This window comes from Protopterus annectens, chromosome 15.part0 (assembly GCF_019279795.1).
Source record: "Protopterus annectens isolate FY-2018-M chromosome 15.part0, PAN1.0, whole genome shotgun sequence".
In the NCBI taxonomy this organism is placed as follows: Eukaryota; Metazoa; Chordata; order Ceratodontiformes; family Protopteridae; genus Protopterus; species Protopterus annectens.
In genome coordinates, this window is record NC_056749.1 from 136,313,001 (window position 1) to 136,340,244 (window position 27,244).

The following is a 27,244-nucleotide window of genomic DNA, read 5'->3' on the forward strand; positions in this document are numbered from 1 at the left end:
TCAAAAATGTAGCCAAACAGAAGATTAATTTCCATCTGGTGCCATAATCAGGATCCCACAAAATCAGAGGTTGGCGTTATCCTAAAGTACTTATGTGAACTGATGACTATAGGTTTGGCATACTCCTCCATCAAATCCTGTCAGCCAGCTTTCTCTGCCAGTTTTCCCTTCAATCCACCATTTGTGCCAGGCCTGAGGTCAAGCAATTCATAAAAGGGGGTAGTGCATCTAAGACTCCCAAGGAAGTCTGTGTCAGTTTGAACCAGATGCATCAGCAAATCTCAAATTCTGCACTTGGAAAACGATGTTGTTACTGGCTTTCACTTCTGCTAGGTAGGTCTCAGAACTGCAGACACTTGGCAATTTCAAAACCAAAATAAATTATATATATATATATATATATATATATATATATATATATATATATATATATATATATATATATAGATATAGATATATATAGATATAGATATATATATATACACTCCACCCTTAATTTTCTGCAAGAACAGGATATCCCTGAGGGCTAACCTCTCCTACATGCCTAAAATGGTGAATGAGATGTCCCTCAACTAGGCCATCAACCTGCCTACTTTCCCAACCCACAGAACAGGGGTGGAGAGACTTCACTCCCTAGATGTACACAGATAGCTGAGATTTTATTTGGATCGATCTGTTTAAAACACAGACCAAGTGTTTTTCTGTCATAGATTCTAAAGTGGGCCAGCCAGTTTCTAACCAAACCTTGCGAGCTGGCTAACTTGGTCCCCTCTCCTTTTATTCCTTTCACCATGGCAAATCCCCTTCCCACCTTTCCTCGAGCTCACTTTAGCAAGGCGGTGACATCCTTCGGAGACTTTTACAGAGGGGTCAATGCCTCCTCAAGCTCACTGACAGTGCAGTGACATCCTTAGGAGACTTCTAAAAGGTTGATGCCTCCTTGAGCTCAATCTTGCAAGGCGGTGACCATCCTTAGGAGATGTCTACAAAGGGGTGGATGCCTCCTCAAGCTCACTCTAACAAGGCATTGGCAATCCTTAGGAGACTTCTACAAAGGGGTTGATACAGGGACAGTCCTGAAAGCTGTCACTTGGCTTTCTGTGCACACTTTCACTAAGTACAGTATTCTTGACCAGGGAAGTGTATACTGTGGGAAGAAATAGACAGGGAATTGTTATGGCTAGGCCTGTATAGGCCCTAAGGCAGATAGCCAATACTAACCTATAAAGGTCTTGAGCTGCCTTCACTAGGTCAGTCTTCTCTGGACTGTTGGAGATTCTCTCCTCTAACCATTCTTCGGTTTCCTTGAGCTCTGGAAATTGCCCATCTGGTTGGAATACTGCAACAGTGATCTCAATCAGGGCATACAACAGTTGTGTAAGAACTTTATGTAACAGTAGATGTCCTGCTGATCACTGTTGACATATTCCTTCCCCCTTTTGGATATTCTCTTTCCCTCTTACTGCCCTGTCTGCAGGACTCTAGGACTGGGGGGGGGGGGGGCTCCTATCACTCATTGTTTAGCCTCTCCTAGCTGATAAGTCATTCTTGTAGGTCTTCTTGGCTTGGAAATAGTCTGAAGTTACCCCTGCTTTTGTGAGCGGATGTCATACACTAGATGTACCGTCCTGGAAGGTAAAGCTTTGGTATCCTGGTTGGATTTCTAAAGTATAAACCCATCTTTTTGGAATATTTGCAACATCAGTCAGTCAGACATCTAGTGTTTTCAAGTTCTGAAAACCTACTTTCTGCAGTTATCTGAGTCCATTGTGTTAGATTATCTGTGTTCACTGATGCTACTAGTTATGTAAAGACCAAACAAAACCTATTGTTTCACCTACTAATTTCACTTAAACATTTGATAAACATTGTTGCTGCATTGCTGCTTGTACTGATTTGCACTTGTAGGGTTTGGATGTGATTTGTGGTTCAGGCTATCATTTAGCGAATATATATATATTTTTTAAATTGAAATCCTTTAGACACCTTTTTTACTGCTATATGTAGTCTCTTTTGATAGTGCCTTCCCTTTACCATTTCTGTTTTAAAAACAAAAACTTTTCTAGGCCTCTTTCACACATTCTGTGCTTCCCTTTATTACTAGATTTATCTAATAGTATTTTTACCATTGCCGGTATTTTTCCCTTTTTGAAAAGCTTTACACTGATTTCCTTTTTCTTGGTGTATTAGTTTACCGTTGTTGGTAGTGTTTTTCTGTGCTTCTCTTTTTCTCTTACAGAGATTCAGAAAAGTCTACAGGGTTTAAGAAATGTGTGGCTTGTAGCCACAAGATGCCAAATTCGCACTGCCATTCAAAATGTGTGTACTGTTTTGGAGCAGCTAGTTAGATTGCTCTGTTTGCACACCTTTTGGCCATCAGGCCATGATTAAGTGGTGGAACACAGTGTTCAAGGGTCTTATCCCCTTCTGAATCCTCCAAATACTGTAGCTGAAACTTTCCCTTTGAGTAAAAAGACCTCAAATAAACATGAGAGGGGCAAGACTGATGGGCCCAAAGAGAAGGGTGAGGAGACGAGGAAGCGATCCCATGATCACTCTTCATGGACTAGTCTTAAGGATCAGATTACAGCACTTCGTAAGTCTCCACACCCCCCACCACTACTTCCAGAGCTGAGGTTTTCCTCAGAGCTACTCTCTTCTAGGCTGCAGTCACCTTTTCTGCAGGAGAAATCTTAGAGATCAAGGCCACTTTACACATCTTTGTCATTTAAGGTCCATTAGGTCTACTAGAAGCTTGAATGAAGATGTAAAGAGTGATGAAGCTCCCCAGAACTCAAATTCAGTTGGAAGATGTTCTTTGTATTCAGTGTTGTAGTACTTCACCTTGGTACTTCCTGGCTTGCAGAAGCCCACAACCATCCTGATTTCCAGAGTTTTAGCATCATCCCAAGCTGGTGGGTGCTCAGTGACTGATGCCCAGATGTCAGGGTATAAGAAGGGCATCTGGTGCCATATTCTATTCTTTCTAGTTGTGCAGTTCAGTATGAATCACATGTTTTATATGCTCTGTCCATTGGTCAGCTTGTGTTTCCAGTGTTCCTCTGCTTCCAGACAGAAAAGTACCCACTGGGGAAATTTCTTCTCATGTTAAAATAACTTTTTCCTCTGGAGAAACAAATTCTACATGACAATTTTCACTGCTCTGACTGACAAGTTTCATTCAAAAAACCCTTAAACATAGGTTTGAGGTGCTCTCAACTCATATGGAGTCCTAGAACCCATCCTCCTGTAGTGTCACAACCTCTAACTTCTGCAGGATCTGCAATTGCTCCAAACGCTGCTGGTTGGTGTGATCTCAAAGTGTAAAGATCAATCTCGAGATCTAGAGGCTGCAGAAAAAAAAAATACACAATCAACCTCTAAGGTGACCAAACATCTTGGTGAGGGCTTTTGCAGCCCTCAGCACCAGCAACTACTAGGCCAGAACTCTCTGGCACAGCCACTCGGGAGGCCTCCACTGTCCCTGGCCTACCTACAACTACCACCACCACTCGCACATCTTTTGGGTCTGATGCCGCTATACAGGCCAGTGCTGTTATGTATAATGAAACATCCAAAGATATAAAAAGTATTGCTATAAGGAATTGGAAGTTTCTAGAAGGGGACAATGAGTTTGTAGAGAGTTAATAAGTAAGGAACCACTGTTTAATAAATCTCTGGTGAATTTTAAGCACATACTAGAAAGTACTGGACGAAAGGATCAAGAAAAAAGGAGGGACTACTAAAGGTGTCTTTTGTAAGTAATGCCAGTTTTAGTGAAGATGTCATTTTGAAAAACATGCAGAGTTCTGGTAACTGTGGAATATCGTGGATAGTTTATTTGGCAAGATGCTTAGGATGTGATAGGTTTTAGGTGGGAATGACAAAGATAGTTAAGGAAATAAATTTGAGCACAACTGTAAGATTAAAAAGAAAAGCTTGGCAAAGTATGCTGACAGTTGCACTAATGTCACCAAATTTATTTTTGGCATTATTGATTTTGTGGGGAAAAGCTTTGGAGAAATTGAATGGGGAACAATTTATTTAATACAGAGAACTGCATGCTGAAATTGTCACTGGGTTGAACGACAATATTTCATTAAAGCCAGTTGTAAAACATCAGGCAACCAAGTTATGAAAGTGTAAAACCATTAGGCATTCCCAGTTTTTTATCAGAGGGTTTATTCTTAGGTGAAATATGTGAGCCATTAGGTTATTTTACTGTCAGTCAGCAGTAGTACTTAGGTTTAGCTTAAATTACGACCATCGTTTTTTAAAGTTAGAAATTAGATTAGGAGATGGTTAGAATTACTTTTTAACTGTTTAAAAAAAAAAAAAAAACTTGTATTAAAAAGTGTGTTTTTATAAGTTTTCAGAAAATTGTATTCATAAATATGCTGTTTCTTTCAGTATGTAGTCAACCTGATATGGAACGGTTTAAATGAATTTTAACTGAATGAATATGCAGTTTCTGATGAAGTCTCCCACAAGAGACAAATGTGCTTAAACTATTGTGTGTACCTATAACAGTGTGTTCGTTTTCTTTTTTATTTTAACTTAGAAATATTTACACCCGTTTGACGGTATCAGAGTTAAACACACAGTAATATATTTGGTTTGACAGTGTGTACCCAGATTTGTGAAGGTTGTAAATACACATTTTATATATATATATATATATATATATATATATATATATATATACATATATATATATATATATATATATATATATATATATGTATGTATATATGTATATGTATATATGTATGTGTATGTATATATATGTATGTATATATATAGACATAGATGTATACAGATGTGACATACCTGGGAACCTATATAAAAAAAAAAAAAAAAAAAATTCCATCTGCAGATTAAGCTTAGAATCACAGGGTATGAAAGCATTTTCCCAAATGTAGACCATTTACCCACAACCATGCTCATGTGCACAATAGCTTTGGGCATCATTGTTTGGTGTATTACTATAGCAGAACAAAGTAGCACCAGAGATCACTTAATTTTATGTAAAATGCATTTCTTTGAAATGTTTACAATTTATAAAGTGGTGTGCCACTCGGAAAATGTTTCAGTCTTCTTGTACAACTGTGAGAATGCAACACTGCATTTAAAGGTATTATATTGTTTAGCCTGGATTTGTGGTACAAAGAAATGAAGCCGAGATTGCAACCCAAATGCCCATGGTTTGATTAGTAGTTCTGGCAGAGGGGGGGAGAAGTGACTGGATATGGCCCACTTACATGTCCCTAGGGGAGGGAAGGGTTTTCATGGACTCAGAGGCAAGCAAGATGGTACAATTTCCATGATGATGATGAAGGTATCTGTTCATGCTCTGAAGGAAAGGGGCAGGGTTGGTTGCAGTGAGTGCCCCTTGCTGATGTGAGGGAGGGAGGACATTCTTCATGGTCAGCCTATAGATGCCCCATCCTCTTGGTTAGGGCTGGTAAAAAAAATCAGAAAAAGCTTTGAACTGTCTATGGTGGCTGCCCGAATGACAACCCCTCTCTCTGCTGTCAACCATCCAAGGGAACAAATGAACTGATCAAGGTTGGGTTTGATGGTTAGCAAGCAGGGAGGACAAAAGATCAACAAAAAATGTTTTGTTACAATCTCCACACTTTACATATGCAGTGTCCCTTAAGTGTTGCCCTAGTCCTCAGTCTTAATTTGTGGTTAAACTTAGCATCGAAGCTGCATAACACCAGTATCAGGAATATCTTCAGCAAGGAGTTTAGTTTGTTTCCTAAAATTCAGTGAAGGCTGGGTTTGCCATTGAACTTCTCATCTGTTGCAAGTTTTTCAGTGTAGTTATGTACAATAAGTAAGGAGAGAGCTTTTTATTGTGAAGTGAATTTTAAGTAATGTAAGCAAAAAGAGCTGTAAGCAGTACATGCCCCCCACTGCTGCAGCCAACATCATCATTTGAGTCCTGCAACTTGCCGAACTTTTATCAGAAAGCTGATAAACATTAACTTAGCACATGTTTGTCTAACCCCATTCTTAGGAACTTGCTTGCTTAGGGTGGCTACAACATGCTGGAGATGAAAAACGATGGCAGCAAACGTCCTACAAAAAAAAATGTAAACAATGAAAATAAGCAAATCATTTTAAGTCCGTTTTAAGCATGTTTATACATAACAAAACACTACATAAAATAATTGCGTTTAAGGCCAAGTAAAATATCCCTCAAAAAAATGAAACCAAGACAGATTTGACCTTTTAAAAAGGTGGAACATAAAGCACAGCTTAACTGAAATATCCAAGTTAAAATGTTTAAAACTGTAGCAGTGCCGAATGTTGCACAATGTCCAGTTGGAGTTGCTGTAAATACGTAATGGTCTTTCGCAGTTAATGGCTGAAGCAGTAGTTTGCAGAGATGAGTAGAGTTCTTTATGGGCAGCCAATCTAGGGTTTATTAGAATAGGTGCCAGATGGGTACATTTGCGTTTTCCTTTCGCTGGAACTGCTTTTCTTTTAACCTGTACTAGGCTGCCGGCTCCACAGACAGTTAAATTGTAGACAGTTTATTTTATTTTTATTTTACATTTGTTGACCGGGCTAGTCCAACTGGATATATGTCCATTTTCAGTAGAGGCCCGGGGAGAAAAGCTCCACTAGTTATACATTTTCACACAAAGGCCTAAAAGGTTACATAACTATCATAACAAATAAAACGGATAAAAAAAATTAAATATAAAATTGTTAGTTAAAAATTGTTAGCATTAGTCTGGATTAGTGCAGGAGCAAAGCCAGTGTTTATTAAGATAAACTTTTAGTTGGTGTTTAAAGAGTTGGAAAGAGGTTAAAGAAGTGATAGAGGGTAGTTTATTCCATGCTTTTCCAACAGAGTTGGAGAATAAACTGTCACCTGCATTATTGTTAGGTTTGGTAGTATTAATCAGAAGTTTATTAGAAGAACGAAGTTGTTTCAGGTTGTTGTATGGAGAAATAAGGCAAGAAAGTATTGGTGTGTTGGTTGGCTGATATAGAATCTTATAAGCAATTAAGATCTGTTGAAGTATAAGTTGGTTAGGAAGTTCTGTCCAGCCTAGTTCTTTTAGGTTTAAGCAGTGATGAGTTCGAAAAGGAGATCCAGCAGCGAATCTAGCTATGTTATTGTAGGATGTTTCTAGTTTCTTCATGTTGTTTTTGGAAAGATTAGTGTAAATGGGAGAAGCATAGAGAAGAGTGGAGATTAGGTGAGATCTAGCAATGGTGGACCTTGCTGTAGGTGTTAGGAAAGGTTTGATGCTATAAAGGGAACCTATTCTTTTATTAACTAATTTTATGGTGTTATTGATGTGGGAGTCGAAGTTGAGGTTATTATCAATAGTTATACCTAATAGTTTTGTGGTCAGGTCAGGAGAGATGAGTGTTCCGTCAGTGGACGTAAGAGTAAAGTAAGGTGTAGTAGATTTCCGAGTAGGTGAAAAAAGTAGTAGTTTGGTTTTCTTGGGGTTAAGGATTAGACAGCGGTAAGAGAACCATTGTTCTACAGTGTTAAAAGCTTTTTGAGTAAGTGACTGGAGTTCAGTTTGAGAGTTTGCGGTACAGATTATAGTTGAGTCGTCTGCGTATTGTATGCAGGTAGTATATGGGATTGCAGATTGAAGGTCATTAATAAAGACTGAAAATAGCAGAGGGCCTAGGATAGAGCCTTGAGGTATGCCTAAGGAGATAGGTAGAAGATTAGAAAGTGAATTTTTCCACAGTACTGCCTGCTGACGATTTTCTAGGTAAGATGCAAACCAGGACAAGGCAAGATGATCAAGAGCCAGAGATTTTAGGATGTGTAGTAAAAGTTTATGATTCACCATATCAAAAGCTTTTGATAGGTCGATGAAGACAGAGGATGATATATAGTTTTTGTTGCGGTTAATGTTAATGGAGTTAGTGAAGGAGAGTAAAGCAGTGGTGGTACTGTGTGAGGGTCTGAAACCATGCTGACAGTTAGAAAGTAGGTTGTTGTTGAGAAGGTGATTTAGTATTTGTTTGTGAATACATTTTTCCATGATTTTTGCGATTGGTGAGAGGAGAGCTATTGGTCGAAAGTAATACTGTTAACAGGTGTGAATTACAATCATGGGATAGCAGAACAAGTGTGATGACATGGTGGAGTAACCAGAATTAGATAGCCCTGACAGGGTTCCAGACAATTGAAATATGATTAGTTCCTCTGGTGCTGAAAGAACTGGGTAGGGGTTAGGTGGGATAGAGAGTGCCTTGTCAGTCATACCTCCATGGTTATAAACCACTTGTAAGGGAATAGGTTTATGCAGCTGTGCTGCCTACAGAAGGGAAGGGGGTTGTTTGAGACACATGGGGGAGTGGACAGTTAAACCTTAAACTTGTTGCATGACTTCTGCTTGAATGCTGCAGTGATGTGCAGGATTAGGAAGTGTGGGTAGGCCATAACAAGCTCTGGATAATGTGGGTAGGCCATAACAAGCTCTGGATAATGTGGGTAGGCCATAACAAGCTCTGGATAATGTGGGTAGGGCCATAACAAGCTCTGGATAATGTGGGTAGGGCATAAGCTCTGGATACCCGAATAACAGCCTCATCTGCTTTAACCGTATGAGATTGAATGAGCTAAAGATGTTCCTCACTCAAACGAGAGTGCTGTTGGCAGGCATTGGGGATAGAGAATGCAGTGAAGGATTAGTGCCCTTATTTCTTCTTGCCAGGGTAACTCGTACATTTTATTTAATGACACACCTTTAAACCACTGTTGCTGCAGATGAGCTCCACTGAAAGCCAACATTTGGCATTGACAATTGCATGTCTTTACTGTTCTGTGTCCAGCAGCTGTGCTTTGTATTAATATGCTAATACATTAGCACAGAGGTGGTTCATCAGACAAGATCCATCCTACAGCAATAAAATGTATGTTGACTAGAAAATGATAAAATCCAAATGTGTATATTAATGTGTAAAAGCATGTTAGTTTAGTTAATACCATGTGGGGGTGTCTAGTGTTCTGTACACTACCTTTGTTTTTGATAGGCTGATGTGGAGGAAGGCCCTGAGACACCACCAGAACAGGAGACTGTTATTCCTAGTGCTCCTGAAGGAACTGCATACACTGAGCCGCAGGACAATCGAAGTGAAACTGCATCTTCTGGTTATGCTTCCGTACAAGGGGTGGAAGAAGCCACTGTGGATGAAGATCACTCCTCTCCTTCACAAGGTAAGGAAATAGCTCAGATATTTGCTAGTTTTTATCGTTAGTTGTTAAAAAGCATTTCCTGTTCTTATTTTTAAGCCAAAAGCGGTTTTATATCCTTGTGTAGTTAAATTTGTCACAACATTGAGTGCAGTGATCAGGAACAGTAATGATGTCCTTCAAGGATGCATCTGCAGTCCTTACAAATGGGTTGTCCTGTCGTCAGGCAGCCCTTCGGTCGGCCGGATTCCAAAGTCTGGGTCTGGCCTCGGCTGGTGTCGCACTTCACCCGACGTCATAGCTGCAGTTATTCGGGTATAAAGGCATCAGCCGACGCCATTTTCCTCTGTCTTTCTTGCCACGTGGCGCCCGAAGCAGAAGCTGTTTGCAAGTGCCGGTCGGTCAGAACCAGAGATTACTACTACCGAATACGTCTACGAAGACTTCTAAAAAGCTAAGTACCCCGTTGGGGACTCTTTCTTGCCTCAGCCGATGTCAGAAAAAGTGAATAACTGTTTAACTTGTGGGAAACAAATACCTCAAAGATTTCCACTCTTACTGCTTACATTGTTTAGGCCCAGACCACGACGTAGCAGCTTGTCTAGCCTGTGCTTCTTTTAACCGACGGACGCTTAGACATGGGTCAGAATTTGCTGAGGAGTTTTTCGGCTCCGATTTTGCTTACATTATGCCGTCGGATCCTCAGACTACGCAAATATCTAAAAAGCGCAAGGATAAGGACCGACACTCGCGGTCCGCGGTTTCGGCCGAAACCGCGGTTAAGCCAACCGCGAGTGTCTCGGTTTCGGCCGAAACCGAGCAAGCGGTTCTTCCTTCAGCCGAAAACTTACCTCCTACCGAGGCCTCTTCCAACCTGGTGGAATCGGCTTCTGAAATCCCTCCTGCTCTTACAGTTTCTCAAGAATTATCTGACACTATCCCCTTGGATATTTCTACCCCTGCACGTGGAGCTGCTAGGCCACCTGCATCCATGTCCATTAAGGCCTTTGCCAGGGCCAAAGCAGCTAAAACTACTAAAACTGTGCCTGCTAAGATCCCCTCTCACAGGCCTAGCTCTAGTTCACAAATGCTTAGTTTAGCAGAGGACCTCATTTCTTTAATCCGGGGATCCCAACTTCAACCTGACAGGGCCTCTCACCCACCTCAAGAGAAGAGGCCTAGAGCAGAGCCCCCTGAGCCTGTTTCAACAGATGATTCCTCTGATGATTCAGATAACACAAACCCTCCAGAGGCTCCTTTCTCCCCTTATGAAGACTCTGATGCTGAGGAGTCCATTCCTTCTGCCTCTCCGCCTGAGGAATTTTCCTTTGGGGAAACCTTGCATGCTATGAGGGAACAATTTGTGGCAGGGCCAGGATTTTTCAGACTCCAGAAAAAGGCTTAGAACCTTTCTGCATTTACCACAACATAGGCCTTTAGCCATACCTCCAGTTCTTTCTGTTGTAGATGATGCATTTAATGATGCTTGTACTGCTCCTGATTCTCTACCTCCGGCCCCTGCTAATGCCGATAGGTACTACAGGGTCCCGGACACGCATCACCATTTGTATAAGGCTCCCTTTGCAGATCCCGAGACCATCTCCCAGGGGCCTAAGGCTGTAGCAGCTACCTCTGCCAAAAAAACCCTCCCCTCTGATAGGGAATCCAGGTCCTTAGAGAGATGGGGTAAAAAAGTTTACACTTCTGCTACTCTTTCAGCTAGGGCCTTGAACTGTCAATTCCACATGATCCAGTATCAAGAATTTATGCTAGACCAGTTAACCAAAAAACTGTCTTCGGATGAACCATTAGACAAAAAAATCTGTTCAGGAAATGGTACATAACATTCAGCAAGTCAGTAACCATTCCTTAAAATGCGGCTATGATGCACTGGAGGCTTCCTTTAGATCAGCCATGACTGGCACAGTTATCAGAAGGCATGCGTGGTTAAAAGAGCAGGCCTTACCAGACCATGTCAAATCAAAACTACTAGATGCTCCCATGGACAAGATCAATTTGTTTGGCTCTCCTGCACAACAGGTGCTGAAGAAGATGGAAGAGAAGGCAAAATCTGTCCAGACAGTCAAAGATTTCTTACAGGTCCAACCTCCAAGGTTTAGCAGGAATTGGCCCTCCAAGAATTGGTCCTTTCCAGACTCTTCCAAAGCACAGAGAGGCAGGAATAGGCGTTCAAGAGGCAGAAACCAATCCAGAGGTGCCTACAGGGGACGCCAGTGGCATGGTAACAACCAGCGAGGTGCAGCCACAGATACAGCCACCACCACTGCTACAGGACAATCACAGTGACTTGGCTCTAGCACCGCCTACCAGGGAACAACTAGAAGCACCCTTGGGCGGAAAGCTAGCTTTATTTTCAGTAAACTGGCATTACATCATAAGAGACAAGTGGATTTTGCAGACAATACACCAAGGTTACAGGTTTCACTTCCATACTCTACCAGGGAAGAGAGGAATGCCAAACCTACCTCCAAATCAAAAGGCAGAAGCTCTAAAACAAATAGCTCAATTATTAAGGATGAGAGCTGTGGAAAAGGTACCATCTATGGAGCAAGGACAGGGATTTTACTCCAGGCTCTTCCTGGTACCAAGAAAAGAAAGCAAATGGAGACCTATTCTCAACCTGTCCGCTTTAAACACATTCCTCATTGTTCCAAAATTCAAAATGCTGACCCTACAGCAGCTTCTTCCCCTGCTGGGCAAGGAGTCTTGGCTGGTAACTCTAGATCTCAAGGAGGCATACCTGCACGTCCCCATACGACCAAATTGCAGAAGATACCTCAGATTTCTTGCAGGATCAGAGCATTATCAATTCTCAGCATTGCCCTTTGGCTTATCTACTGCGCCCAGAGTGTTCACGAAATGCCTGGCATCAGTAATTGCTCATTGCAGGCTTCAGGGAATCCAAATCTACCTTTACCTGGACGACTGCCTGATACAAGCGGACAACAAAAACAAGCTAGCAGAGGACGTAAAAAGGGTCATTTACCTGCTACAAGCTCTGGGATACACAGTCAATATAAAAAAGTCAAGACTGATACCATCCCAAAGGATAACCTTTTTGGGTGCAGAGCTGGACACAACGAAACAAATGGCATTCCTAACAGTAGAAAAACAGGAGCAACTCCCTCTCTACTTCTTGGCATTAACAAAGCAGAATCATCTAAAAGCAAGAAAAGTCCTGCAAGCCTTGGGTTTCATGGCATCCTGCATAATATTGGTTCCACATGCCAGACTACATATGAGAAAGTTACAGTGGTACCTAAGGAATTTATGGTCTCAGCACAAGCACAGCCTAGAAACCCAAATTCCAATATTTCCATGCCTGAAGCAAGAATTCCAATGGTGGGCTCAGGCCTGTCAATCAAACAAAGGATTTCCTTTCCACAACACTCAACCAAGCCAAACTATCACAACGGACGCCTCAGACCTAGGTTGGGGGGCCCACATGCTGGACAAGTGCATTCAAGGTTTATGGACTCAAGACCAGCTGCACTTACACATAAATCAAAAGGAAATGCTGGCAGTAAAACTGGCAATTCAGGCATTCAGACCATTTCTTCGACAAGGTCAACTGTTGATAAGGACAGACAACACCACAGTTATGTGGTACATCAACAAACAGGGAGGCACACATTCGTACCCTCTATGCCGGATGGCAATGGACCTCTGGAATGTGGCCCTGAGCTACAACATTCAGTTACAAGCAATTTTTGTACCAGGAAAAGAAAACATTCTAGCAGACATACTAAGCAGAACTACCACGGATGCCCACGAATGGATGCTGCATCCGGACATCTTCAAAACAATTACAAGAAAATGGGGGCTCCCACAATTAGACTTATTTGCATCCCCACGCAATCATCAACTAAAGAAATTCTGCACAAGGACATACCACCCACTTGCTTGGAAGGTGGACTCCCTATCCTTCAGCTGGAAAAACCTGACAGCATATGCATTCCCACCACTTCCTTTGATGCACAAGGTGCTATTGAAGATCAAAGAGGAACGTCCAAGGATCATTCTGATAGCTCCAGATTGGCCAAGGCAACATTGGTACCCATTACTGAGGAGCATGTCTCGAACAAATATGGCCTCTACCCCTTGTTCCCTTGCTGTTAACACAGAACAACTACAACACCCTGCATCCAAACCTGAAAACACTGCAGCTAACTGCCTGGAACATTGCATAAGAACAAATAACCCAAATTTATCCCAAAGGGTTAAAGACATTATCTTGGAGGCTCGCAGACCCTCAACAAAAAAAAATTATTCAGCAAAATGGAAAAGATATTTCATTTGGAGTACTGCAAAAGGAGAAAATGTGTCACTGGTAAACATAGCCAGCATCCTGGAATACTTGGCAGAGCTCTTTCACAAAGGCCTGTCCTATTCTTCCATCAAGATTCATGCATCAGCTATTTCAGCAGAATACGACTTGGATCCTCCAGTCTTCTCGCATCCTCTGCTCAGGCAGTTTCTGAGAGGGATTAAAAATGTAAAACCGCCTAGGAAGCCACCATTGCCAGCATGGGACTTGAACTTTGTGCTAGAAAAATTGACACTTCCTCCTTTCGAACCAGCAGCAACAGCAGAATTACAATACTTATCATGGAAAACTGCTTTCCTGTTGGCAATCACTTCAGCAAGAAGGGTATCTGAGCTACAGGCACTAATGGCAGTACAGCCCTTCCTGATCTTCCATCAAGATAGAGTATCCATGAGAACTAATCCTACTTTTATGCCTAAGGTGGTCTCCAGAGTATCTTTGAATCAGGCTATCCACCTACCTACATTCTTCCCCAACCCACAGAACAGGGGAGAAAGGCTGTTGCATACCTTGGATGTGCATAGACAATTACGCTACTACCTGGACAGGACCAAGGGCAATAGGAAAACTGACCAGCTACTGGTAGCATATGCAACAGGAATGGAAGGAAAAGCAATTTCAAAACAGACAATCTCTAAGTGGATAGGAAATTGCATTAGATTTTGTTACTCCTACCATGGAAAGAAAACCCCAGAAAACATCAGACCTCACTCTACAAGGGCTACAGCCACTACCACAGCTTTTCTATGAGGAGTGGCTACCAAAGACATTTTAGAGGCTGCTACTTGGAGCTCCGTGCATACATTTGCCAAGCATTATAATTTACCTTTATACTCCAGATCCCGAGCAGGTTTTGCCACTGCTGTTTTGCAAGGGATCTTAACTACACCATAATTTTATTTCTCCTCCTCCCCCAGTTTGGCTATGGTATTCTACCCATTTGTAAGGACTGCAGATGCATCCTTGAAGGACATAGTACAGTTTTGTACCTACCATAAATGTAGATGTCTGATAGGAATGCATCTGCAGTCAGGATTACCCACCCTCCTTCCCCTCTGTGGTACTCCTAGGGTATTTGCCCATCTTGTAGCTAGCTGGGGGAATCTATTATGGTGTATTTGTTTGTATATATGTACATACATGCCTATTTTTTGTTTGCTTTCTACTGTTTGGAATCATTTGCATTTATCCAAATTTAGCCTTCCTAGAGAGCACCTGGCATCTGGGGCAAGAAACACTGAGGAAAATGTCGTCGGCTGATGCCTTTATACCCGAATAACTGCAGCTATGACGTCTGGTGAAGTGCGACACCAGCCGAGGCCAGACCCAGACTTTGGAATCCGGCCGACCGAAGGGCTGCCTGACGACAGGACAACCCATTTGTAAGGACTGCAGATGCATTCCTATCGGACATCTGCATTTATGGTAGGTACAAAACTGTACTTTCCAGCAGTCAGCTAGGAAATGCCCACGTCTGAGTGATAACAGAAGGCGTGGGGAAGTCAGGTGTGCTTCACCATACGTCTCTCTTGACATTTTGGATTCTAGTCTTAAGGGAATAGTATCTGAAACTCTCATCAGACTGCAAAGCAAGATTCCGTGACATCAGATCAATGCTTTTTCTGCCAGTCCTGGCTTTATAAAATAATTTAGTTCTCTGCTTCTCCTGATAGTTCAATAAACTTTTGATGGAAGTAACACAATAGAAAGTGTTTTTTTCAGTTCAGCTAATTTTAGGTAATGAGGGAAAAAAAAACTCATCACATTTTTCTTGTATGTAGTGTGAACATGAAGCAAAAGAGGTCTTCACATATTTTGATTTCCATGGTTTGTGTAACCACAAACCAACATTTTCTATCTTCTGAATCATTATTGTCATGAGCTTAATTTATTGCTGCCTTTCCATCCATGGATACATGTATTTTGTTAGTGTAAAGTCAACAACTTGTATGCTGTGCATTTCATTATAGGTTCATAGGTTGGTACTAGGCTATCAGCCCTAGGGCCTATACAAGCCTAGCCTTAACAATTCCCTGGCTATTTCTTCCCACATTATTTACTTTCCTGGACCCCTGTCTAGCAGGGCGACTGACGTGATCCCTGGGGTGAATTTCCTTTCTCCCATCCGATCGTCAAGGTTCCTCTTGAAGAGGTCCAAAGAGGCGCTCTGCTTGACATGTATGGGCAATCTATTCCAGAGTCTGGGGAGTCTCTGGGTCAGAAACCTATCCCTCCAGCATGTTTTGTTTATTGTGATGACAAGGTTTAGATCCCTGGAGCATGTAGCTCTGAGGGATTAGGATTTCTTTAAGTGTAGCATGTCCAACAGCTCTGGGTTTGACATGGCCTTGTATGTTAAGCAGAGATCGCCTCTGAGTAGACGATATGCGACAGAGTATAGCTGGAGTTTTTTTAAGGTGGTCAGCGTAGGGCATCTGCTTTAGGCCTGTGATTCTTTTAGTGAGGTATTTCAGAGGCCTTTCCAGTTGTTGCAGATGTCTTGAGAGGTACATACCAAATGGGGCGTTGTATTCTATAATGGGTCTAATGAGGGATGAGTACAGTGGGACAATGACATCCTTTTTTCTGGATGAAAAGCCCTTCGTGATGAGTTGTGCCACATAGAAGGATTTCCTGACTGTTGTGGCGATGTGGTTATCGAAGGTGAGACCACTGTCCACCTGTGTCCCTAAGTCTCATCACACTTTCTGTGTTTAGTGTACTGCCACCTATATGGCAATTCATGGATACATGTTTTTTCCCAAAGGGGATAACAATACATTTCTTGGCATTGAGCTTGAGCCCATGGCTCTGGCACCAAGCATCTGTTTCTGTAAGGCCCTTAGAGTATCCACATCATTTGGGGATTCAATAATGGCTCCCAGTTTGCAGTCATCTGCAAACTTTGTTAGCCAGAGTCCCTTAGTGTTGACCTGTACTTCAGAGAAGTAGATGCCAAACAAGAGCGGCCCCAGGACTGAACCCTTAAGTACTCCACTTGTCACTTGTCTGGAGCTGGATTTGGAGTCTGCTACTTTTACAGTGTGGGTTCTACCAGTAAGCCATTTAGCAACCCATTGGGTGACATAGGGATTAATGCCCAACTTAGTAGGTTTATCTATGATTCCAGAGTGGGGGGTGGTGTCAAAGGCATTGGCAAGGTCTAGATAGGCTGTGTGGACCACTTTACCCTTATCCATAGCTCTGGAGACTGATTCAAAGAAGTCAATCAGGTTCAGGAGACAAGATCGGCCCTTCACAAACCCAAACTGGGTGGGGTCCAGTGTTTGAAGATTGCCAATGTCTTTGTTTATAAGTTCCATGATAATACGATCCATGGCCTTGCAGATAAGGCTTGTCAGACTGATGGGACGGTAGTTTCCGGGATCCAAGGTGGATCCCCCTTGTGGATTGGGATAACTGTAGCTCTGCGCCACTCAGTGGGCACGAAACCTGTGGTGAGGCTATGATTAAACATGACACTTAGGTGAGGTGCCAGTTCATATTGTAGTTCATGTAGTACACAGCCCAGGATGTCATCTGGTCCCATGGATGCTGTATTCTTGGCTTTAGAGTGCGTTTTGTACCTGTGTGACCGTTATTACTGGAATTTGGCAATCTTCCGGTATTGAGATGGGCCATTTAGGGGGTGAGAGGGGGGTGAAGTTGGCACTGAATCTATCTGCCAGGATATTGGCAATATCCTTCGGATCAGTATATTTAATGCCATTCTGTTTTAGCTCAGAGTCATGGAAGTCATGGAATTATGTCATGGAAGGCATATTCCTCCCTGTACTTTTCTTTATATTTCATCTCTACTTCAGTTTTCTAGATGTCTCCTTTTGTGGACAAAAACAGGCACCTTTCCTGTCCCAGTAGAGCCCTAGAGCTTACCTGTAGAAAAGCTGAGAAGTATGTGAATTACATACTTTTATTACTTAGGTCTGTGCTGTACACACCATAATATAATTGTTTCTTTTGCCTGACCTCTTCTGGACACTGTCTAGCTGTTGTCCCAGATGTATAATAGAACCTTTTCTATTGCCATTTTTAGAATTTATTTTCTGTTTTTTTCTCCAAGGTAGACTGCCAAAACATACCATTATTTTTCATAAAATGTTAGTTCTTTTTTCAATTCATTTATTTATTTGTTTATACGCAACACTTTTGTCCTAGCTTTTATTTTTTTCCTTGTCTTTTACTATTTTTTTTCTGGAAGTAAAATCTTATTCAACTCCCTTCAGTTTCTGATATTTCTGATATAAATATTTTTCCCTCTGATTAACTTTTTCCATTCCAAACACAAAAGGACAGATTGCAGTAATTTAGCTTCCATTCTTGGTTACAAAGAAAAAACAGCAACCAAGTTATAAAAGAAGCTCTTGAGTACAACTGTGTAGACTAGAATTCAAAGCAATTCCTGCGTATGTTGAGACACAGTTGTATGCATTAGTCTTGGATTTGGGGTACCGCATGTTACTATCTAACACTGATGAGAGCGGATCTGTTTTAGTTCTCAAAAACCTCTTAAGAATAGCTCTGTCAGCTGTTTCTTAAGCAGTAATTTAATGGCATCTGTAACTCTGGTCAAAGACTCCTTTTCATACTTGATTAAGTAACACTGTATCAAAGTTATGGAGTATGTCCCCCTATTTTCTTCCTTCCAGCTTGAAGCATAAACCTTCTATATATTAATTTATTACATTATTTTGACTTTCTAGTTTCTCTTGTATAAATTCTCGTAAAGTAGTTCCAACATAAATTCCTTTTTTTTATTCTTGTTAAAACAAACACACTCACTATCTTCCTTTTATATGCATTTTTCGCTATCGCCTTACTACCATTGCCCTGATTTCCTCACGTTTAATACTTTTGTTTTCCTACATATTTTTCTTAGTATTTAATCGTGCAAAATTACTGTCTTATGCAGTTGTTTAGCAGTGCTCATACCAGTCTCATCATTTTGTTTACATCTGCCACCTTTAACAGTTTCACAAATCCACATATGGAACACATGTATAATAGTGGTCTTATTATGTGAACCTCATATCTATGCAAGTAGCTGTTAACCAGCAAGCCATCCCTTAACACCCCTCTAGTTCTTTCCTTTTAAACTGGTAGTCGACTGGACAAGACATCTTTCCAGACGAGTCCCAGGAAGGAACGTTGCACAGTAAATATAGGTGTTAAACAGAATATATAAAACATGCATCATTTTAGTAGCAACAAAAGTTGGCTAATTATGTAATTAAACATTTCTGGTTTAAGGCTGATAAGTTTGTAGTTGCATTTAGTAGTTGCATATAGTACAAGTTAATAGTGTTTAAAGCAGTTTTTAGGCACATTTACTGAGTAACCGTTAGGCATGTGTTGTACTTGGCGATGTGCAGAGTCTGCAGCAAATTTTAAGTTGGGAAGATTGACAGGATGCTGAAAGACAGGATCAGGGAACATGTATACCATACAGGCAAGAGAAGTATGTTTAATGCGCTGGCCAAACATGTGGTTAGTACAGGCACTACACACTGATGTTCTTCATCTCACATTGCTGCAGTCCTTACACTTGGGTAGTCCGCTGTCCTCTGTCGGCCCGAATATCAAAGTATAAGGCTGACGTCGGTCAAGGCGCTTAAGACTGACATCAGGACGTCAGGGTACAAATGTGCATAAACGACGTCATATCCTCAGTCTTTTTTGCCGCATGGTCCGATGCAGAAGCAGCGTTGCAAGTGCCGTTCGGCGTTCTGAAATTTTTCGAATTCGGAGTTTCAGACTGAGTCAAAGTTGGCTAAGTACCCCGTTGGGGAATATTTTAGTTTTTTCTTGCCTCAGTGGTTTACCGGATGTCAGAAAAAGTGAATAACTGTATTTCTTGTGGGAAACAGATACCGCATAGAGATTATCATACTTTGTGTATTCCTTGTTTGGGGCCTGAGCACGACGTTGTTGGGTGTCGCTTTTGTGCTAGGTTCAATAAGCGCACTATTAAGCGAAGGTTAGATTGTGCCAGGTTGGTCTTTGGGAAGCGGTGCAATTATAAGATGCCGTCGGATGCTCCGACGCCCGCTTCTTCGAAGAAGCGCAAAGACAAGGCAGCTAAGCCCAGGCAAGAAGAGTCGTCCGTACCGGACGCCGGTTCTTTAGAGGCGTCAGTGGAACCGGTGGTTCCGCCGGAGGCTTCTCAGGAGTCCCAGGGGGAGACTTTGTTATTGCAGGATGTGGCCTCTCAGGAGGCAGGTCAGGCTGAAGGGGCTTCTCAGGTTACTGTACTCCCCTCCCTTCCTAGGGTGGTTAGGCCCTCTCCTTCTGTTTCTAAGGCTTCTCCCAGAGGCAGGCCAGGTTTAGCTTCTGTTGGGGTCACTCCTGGTTCTTCAGGATCTGTGCCCAAGAAGCACATGCTTAAAATGGCAGAAGATTTAATTACTTTGATTAGAGGTTCTTTGCCCCCTCCAGATAAGAGGCCTAGGGTGGAACCAGAGTTGGGGAGTTTTGAGCAGGCTTCAGATGTTTCAGAGTCTTCGGCTGAAGACTTGCAGGAGTACTCTCCTTATTCTGATTCTGATGCAGATGATTCCACTCCTTCTGCTTCTCCTCCAGAGGATTTTTCTTTTCAGAGACTCTTCATTCCATGAGGGAACATTTTAAGTGGGAAGGTCAGGACTTCTCTGATTCCAGGAAAAGGCTTAGGGAATTTTGCTTTTACCCCAGCATAGGCCTTTGGCTATACCTCCTGTTCTGGATGTTGTGGAAGATGTGTTTGCGGAGGCTTCACTTAATCCTGATTCTTTGCCTCCTGCTCCTGTTAAACCGGATAGGTATTATAGGGTGCCTGAGGCTCATAAATATCTTTATAAGAGTCCTAGGGCGGACCCAGAAACTGTTAGTCAGGGACCTAAGGGTGTCAAGGCCTCTGTTGTAAAAAATCCGGTTCCTCCAGATAAAGAGGCCAGAGCTCTGGATAGATGGGGAAAGAAAGTCTATACTTCTTCCAACTTAGCTATGAGGGCTTTGAATTGCCAGTTTCACATGTTGAAATATCAAAACTATCTTCTTTCTCAACTGAAGTCTAAGGTAGATGCTTTGGCTGAAGGCATTGAGTGTAAGGAACTACAAGATTTGGTACATGTCTCTGAACAGGTGGGTAAGCATTCTTTACAATGTGGTTTTGATGCTATACAGGCCTCGTCTAGGGTGGCTGCCACTGGGTCAGTTCTTCGCAGGCACGCATGGTTGAGGGATCAGAATTTGTCTGAACATGTTAAGACAAGGATTTTGGATGCTCCTTTACAGTCTGATGTGTTGTTTGGTTCACCTGTGGAGTCAGTCTTGAAGAAAATGGAAGACCAGGCTAAGTCTATGCAGACTGTTAAAGATTTTTTGCAAGTCCAGCCTCCGAAGTTTAGTAGGAATTGGCCTGCTAAGGGGTGGACGTACCCTTCTTATGATTCACAGTCTAGGGGTAGATCTAGACGTGGTAGGGGCAGAGCTCAGAGCTCCTTCAGACCTAGAACAGGGAGTTCTCCTGCACAATCTTCAGGTGAGGGCAGGGGCCAGTCCTTTCGTAAACAGGCCCAATGACCTACCTTTTCAGCTGCCAGATCCTTCTTGCCTGGCAGCACCTTTGGGAGGAAGGTTGGCACTCTTCAAGGAAAATTGGAGTTTGATTACCCAAGACAGATGGGTATTGGATATCATACACCGAGGTTACAGGTTTTATTTCCATACCTTGCCTCCTTTCAGAGGCATGCCGGACGTTCCTCCTCAGCAAAGACTAGAGGCTCACAAACAAATTTCTCTGCTGCTCCAAATAGGGGCCATACAACCGGTCCCTCTGCCAGAAGTGGGCCTAGGATTTTATTCTCGCCTGTTCCTAGTACCAAAGAAGGGGAACACGTGGAGACCAATTTTGGATTTATCTATCCTCAACACTTATCTGGACATTCCCAAGTTCAAAATGTTGACGTTACAACAGCTTTTACCTCTGCTGGGCAAAGATCACTGGATGGTAACTCTGGATCTCAAGGAGGCTTACCTTCATGTTCCTATCAGGCTAAGTTGCAGGAAGTATCTGCGTTTTCGGGCTGGGACTTCTCATTATCAGTTCTCTGCATTGCCCTTTGGCTTATCTACTGCGCCCAGAGTGTTCACGAAGGTTCTGGCTCCAGTGATAGCTTTCTTCAGGCTAAGAGGAATACAGATCTATCCTTATTTGGACGATTGCCTGATTCTGGCTCAAGGAAAGGACGAACTCCTTCATCATTTACACTATGTGATAGCAGTGCTAAGATGCCTGGGGTATTCTGTGAACGAAATAAAGTCCAGTCTAGTACCCTCTCAGGACATGTGCTTTCTGGGTGTGAGACTGAATACAGCATCCCAGATGGCCTTTTTGACCCCGGACAAACAAAAGAATCTTTCTCTTTACTTCCATCAATTGTCTCATCAGTCCAGGCTGACTGCAAGGACAGTCCTTCAAGCCTTGGGGTTCATGGCCTCTTGTATTCTGGTGCTTCCCAATGCCAAACTGCATATGAGGAAGCTACAATGGTATCTCAAAAATGTATGGACACAGCACTGCCAAGATATGGACACTGTCATTCAGATAATACCTTGCATTCAAAAGGAATTTTTGTGGTGGGCTCAGGAATGTCACCTAAACAAGGGACTCTCTGTGACCCGGCCGGAGGCGAGTTAGATTCTAACGACAGATGCCTCAGACAAAGCTTGGGGAGCTCATCTAAATGGAAAGTGGATACAAGACACGTGGCCTGCCAGACTTCTACATCTACATATCAACTTGAAGGAGATGTTAGCAGTCCAATTTGCATTAATAGCTTTCAAGGATTTACTTCTTCCAGGGCAGGTGTTGATTCTAACAGACAACACAACTGTCATGTGGTACATCAACAAGCAAGGGGGAACACATTCTTATCCTCTATGCAGACAAGCAGTGATTTTGTGGGAGACTGCTCTCAGTTTACAGCTAAATCTTCAGGCAAGGTTTCTGCCGGGAGCACAGAACTCCTTAGCAGATGTGTTGAGCAGACAAATTATGGATCCCCACGAGTGGAAATTGGATCCTCATGTATTTCAGAAATTGACAGTGTCATGGGGAACTCCAGACATAGATCTGTTCGCTTCTCCACTAAACTACCAGCTGCCAAAGTTTTGCACAAAAAGGTTTCATCCCACAGCTTGGAAAGTGGATGCTCTTTCATTCAATTGGAGCAATCTTCATGTGTATGCCTTTCCACCTCTGCCTCTCCTCCCAAAGATACTTCTGAAGGTCAGACAGGACAAGCCAAAGATGATTTTAATAGCTCCAGATTGGCCTCGACAGCACTGGTACCCACTACTGAAGTCTGGTACGGGAGCCTCCATGGCCTTTACCTTCGATTCCACACCTGCTGTCTCAGGAGAACAGTCATTTACTCAATGTCAAACTTCACTCTCTTCACCTGACAGCCTGGCATATTCTGTTCTAAACCCTGGAGGGTCTCAGCTTCCACAGCAAGTTTTGAATGTTATTTTGGAGGCCAGAAGGCCTAGTACAAGGAAAGTGTACGCAGATAAATGGAAGAGATTTTTATTTTGGAGTGCAGCAAAGGCATTTGATGTTTCTAAGCCTAATTTAAGTGTGGCTCTTCAATATCTTACGGAGTTACTGGACAAAGGTTTGTCCTTCTCTTCTATTAAGGTTCATGCTGCAGCAATTTCTGCTCACTATGACTGTGACCCACCATTGTTTTCTCATCCTTTGTTTAAGCAATTCCTTAGAGGGGCAAAGAATATAAGACCCCCACGGAAAGCTCCTACTCCTGCTTGGGATCTCAATTTTGTGTTGGAGAAACTCACTCTAGAACCTTTTGAGCCTGCAGCTACTGCTGAGTTGAAATATTTATCATGGAAGACTGCTTTTTTGTTAGCCATTACCTCTGCGAGAAGGGTTTGTGAATTACAGGCCCTTATGGCAGTTGAGCCTTTCTTAATTTTCCATAAGGATAGGGTATCTTTGCATACTAATCCTTCCTTTATGCCTAAAGTGGTTTCTAGTGTGGCTTTAAACCAAACTATTCATTTGCCTACTTTTTATGCAAACCCCCAAAATAAAGGGGAAAAGATTTTGCACACTTTGGATATACACAGGCAATTGCGATATTTGAGCAGAACTAAAGGGTTCAGGCAATCTCAGCAGTTATTTGTTTCTTTTGCTTTGGGTTCTCAGGGCAAGCCTGTGTCAAAACAAACTATTTCTAAGTGGATTGGGTTTTGTATTGCTTTCTGTTATTCCCATCATGGTAAGGAGATTCCAGCTGGGATTAGGCCTCATTCCACTAGGGCTACTGCCACTTCTACAGCTTTTTTAAGGGGGGTGGCAACTAAAGATATTTTGGAGGCAGCTACTTGGAGTTCAGTGCATACTTTCTCTAAACATTATCACCTTCCACTTTACTCTAAATCTAGGGCTGGTTTTGCCACTGCAATTTTACAGGGCATTTTGGCAGCTCCTACTGCTTTATAGGTTTGCCATCCTCCCTTATCTCTGCTTTGGGATTCTACCCAAGTGTAAGGACTGCAGCAATGTGAGATGAAGAACATAGTACAGTTTTGTACCTACCATAAATGTAGATGTTCGAAGATCCACATTGCTGCAGTCCAATTTACCCTCCCTCCTTCCCCTCTGTAGTTAGAGGCGGTTGTGTGGTTTGGGTTGTACATATTGTGAATATTGTATATATTGTACATATGGATAGTACAAGGGTGGTTGGTTTTTTGCTGTCTTTTGGTTTTGACCTTTCTGTTTAGGGTCTTCTGACATCTGGGGCAAGAAAAGACTGAGGATATGACGTCGGTCATGCGCATTTGTACCTTGACGTCCTGATGTCAGTCTTAAGCGCCTTGACCGACGCCAGCCTTATACTTTGATATTCGGGCCGACCGAGGACTGCGGACTACCCAAGTGTAAGGACTGCAGCAATGTGGATCTTCGAACATCTACATTTATGGTAGGTACAAAACTGTACTTTTTAGTTTTTTTGGTCATAGGAATAAACTATGGCAATAAGAGATCAGAGGAAATGGAAGCCCAATGGATTATAAGATTGAGAGCAAACGCTGGTCATGGCTTGAATGATTGTATACCATTAAGACCTGCTCTAAAAGAACACTACGTAGAAAGTGAAAAGTAGGGTATGGCTGTATATGAGAGAGAGTGTGCTGGAGCATGTATTCTATACATATATATCTATTGTATGTATTCTGTATGGATGGATTTTGGGATGTCTCTTTAAATGTTCAATTTATTTTCTCATGGGATTTTTAACTCAAAAGTTCAAAATGGTGCTTTTATACATTTTGTTACACCTGATGAAGCATTTGGTGAAAGTGCTTGTGTATCTATTAAAACTGTCTTTTAACCTGGAGACTTGCCTATGCTGTTTTTTTTAATCACTTTATCTCTGGTTTATTGTGAGGTACCTGGATATTAGTGGCTGTTGTGTTTGCAACATGATTTCTTTGCTGAAAAAAGGTATTTGTGAAGTATACTAGGTGTGTGTGAGTGGGTTAGGGTCAGAGTAAAGGGATAGTTTGTGATTGTTTGGGGTTTGGTTAGGGGATAGATTGTGTGTGCTTGTGGTGTCTCCAGACTATCTTGTGTAGTTGTCTTTTAGCAAGGGCTTTTTTTAAGTTGCTTTCCATGTTGGGAATAGCACACATTACTAAGATAAAGAGGAGGGGCAAATACCAAATTGTAGTCAGGGGAGCAAGAGTGCAACTGGGATGATTTTTTTCAAGCAGAAGACTGTTTCTGAAGATAGTAATTCGTCAAAATTTTCAGAGTAATTTTTTCCTGATAGCATTGACAATTTTATATTTTTTTTCGTGGGAACAAAATTAAATTCTAGTTTCTCTTTAAAAATAAAGATTTATTTTATAACCTGCAGCTACTACTGCAGTTTTACCTGCCTTTGTGGATGTTGCACTTGAAACTGCAGTGGAATTCAACTCTTATTTCATAGATAATGTAGCATCTGTAACTGAGGATTCCAGAACATCTAATCCCAAACCTCAACAGCTACATGTTTACCACATCCACTTTCACCTTCAAACCTGTGACCACATCTTTTATAGACTGTATCATCTCTCATCCTGGAATTGGCTCCCCACTTAAGCACCATGTTCAGTAATAGCCTCGCATCAGGCTTTGTGCCCACTGAATGGCGCACAGCAACAGTTATTCCACTCCACAAAGGGGGAGCCACCACTGATCCCAGCAACTATCAACCTTTTAGCCTGACGAGCCTGGTCTGCAAGGCCATGGAACGTATCATCATGGAACTCATAAACAGACATTGGTAACCTCCAAACTCTGGATCCCACCCAGTTCGGGTTTGTGAAAGGCAGATCATGCTTCCTGAACCTGATTGACTTTGAGGCAGTCACCAAAGCCATAGATGAGGGTAAGGTGGTTCACACAGCCTATCTTGACCTTGCCAAGGCTTTCAACACCATCCCCCATTCAGGAATTATAGCTAAACTCACTAAATTAGGTATAAATCCCTACGTCACAAGATGGGTTGCCAACTGGCTCACTGACTGAACCCACACTGTAAAAGTTGTACTCCAAATCTGACCTCAAAGCAGTGACAAGTGGAGTACCACAGGGCTCCATCCTGGGACCTCTCCTGTTTGATATCTACTTCTCTGAAGTACAGGCTAACACAGAAGGCCTCTGGCTAACGAAGTTCGCAGATGACTGCAAACTAGGAGCCTTAGTAAAGTCCCTAAATGATGTGGACATCCTACAGAAGGGCCTCACTGAGACAGATGCCTAGTGTTAGAGCCATGGCCTCGAGCTCAATGCCAAAAAGTGCAGTGTCATCCCCTTTGGTAACAGCTCTGTACCCATGAACTACCACATAGGCAGCAATCTACTTAATACCGAATGCGTGGTAAGAGACCTTGGGACCCAGGTGCACAGTAGTCTCTCCTTTGATAGTCACATCGCCACAGTGCCACAGTAGTCAGGAAGTCCTTCTTCTTGGCACACCATCATAAAAGGGTTCTCATCCAGGAAAAAAGGTCATTGTTCCCCTCTACTCGACACTCATTAGACCCATTATAGAGTACAACGCCCCTTTTGGAGTTTACCTCACAAGACATCTGCAGCAGCTGGAAAGGCCACAGAAGTACCTCACAAAGAGTATTACTGGCCTCAAACAAATACCCTACACTGTCCGCCTCAAAAAACTCCAGCTTTACTCTGTAGCATATTGCCTGCTCCGAGTTGATCTCTGTCTAACATATAAAGCTATGTCAAACTGAGAGCTGTTGGACATGCTACACCTAAAAAAATCCCAATTCCTCCGAGCTACATGCTCTAGGGACCTAAACCTAGTCACCACAATAAAGAGGACATGCTGGAGGGATAGATTCCTGTCCCAGAGACTTCCCATACTCTGGAACAGGCTACCCATCTATGTCAAGCAAAGTTCTTCATTAGCACTCTTCAAGAAAAATCTTGAGTGGATGGGAAATACACCCTGGGGATCACTTCTGTCTCTCTGCACGACAGTGGCACAGGAAAATAACTTTCTTGGGTGGCGCAATCCAAGGAAACTTGTTGGCTAGGCTTACATAGGCCCTTGTGCCGATAGCCTAGTACCTACCTATGAACCTATCCTGGGTCAGTCCAGGAATCCCGTGTT

General features: G+C 42.4%; 1 protein-coding gene across 2 annotated transcripts in view; it reads left to right on the forward strand.

The window, feature by feature from the left end:
• RNF128 (ring finger protein 128) overlaps positions 1-27,244 on the forward strand; it is a 1,151,289-nt gene that overhangs the window by 1,090,591 nt on the left and 33,454 nt on the right. For both annotated transcript variants that reach the window (XM_044057624.1, XM_044057623.1), the window contains exon 6: positions 9,028-9,211. In XM_044057624.1, coding sequence (XP_043913559.1) covers positions 9,028-9,211 — 184 coding nt within the window. The remainder of the gene's footprint in view (positions 1-9,027; positions 9,212-27,244) is intronic.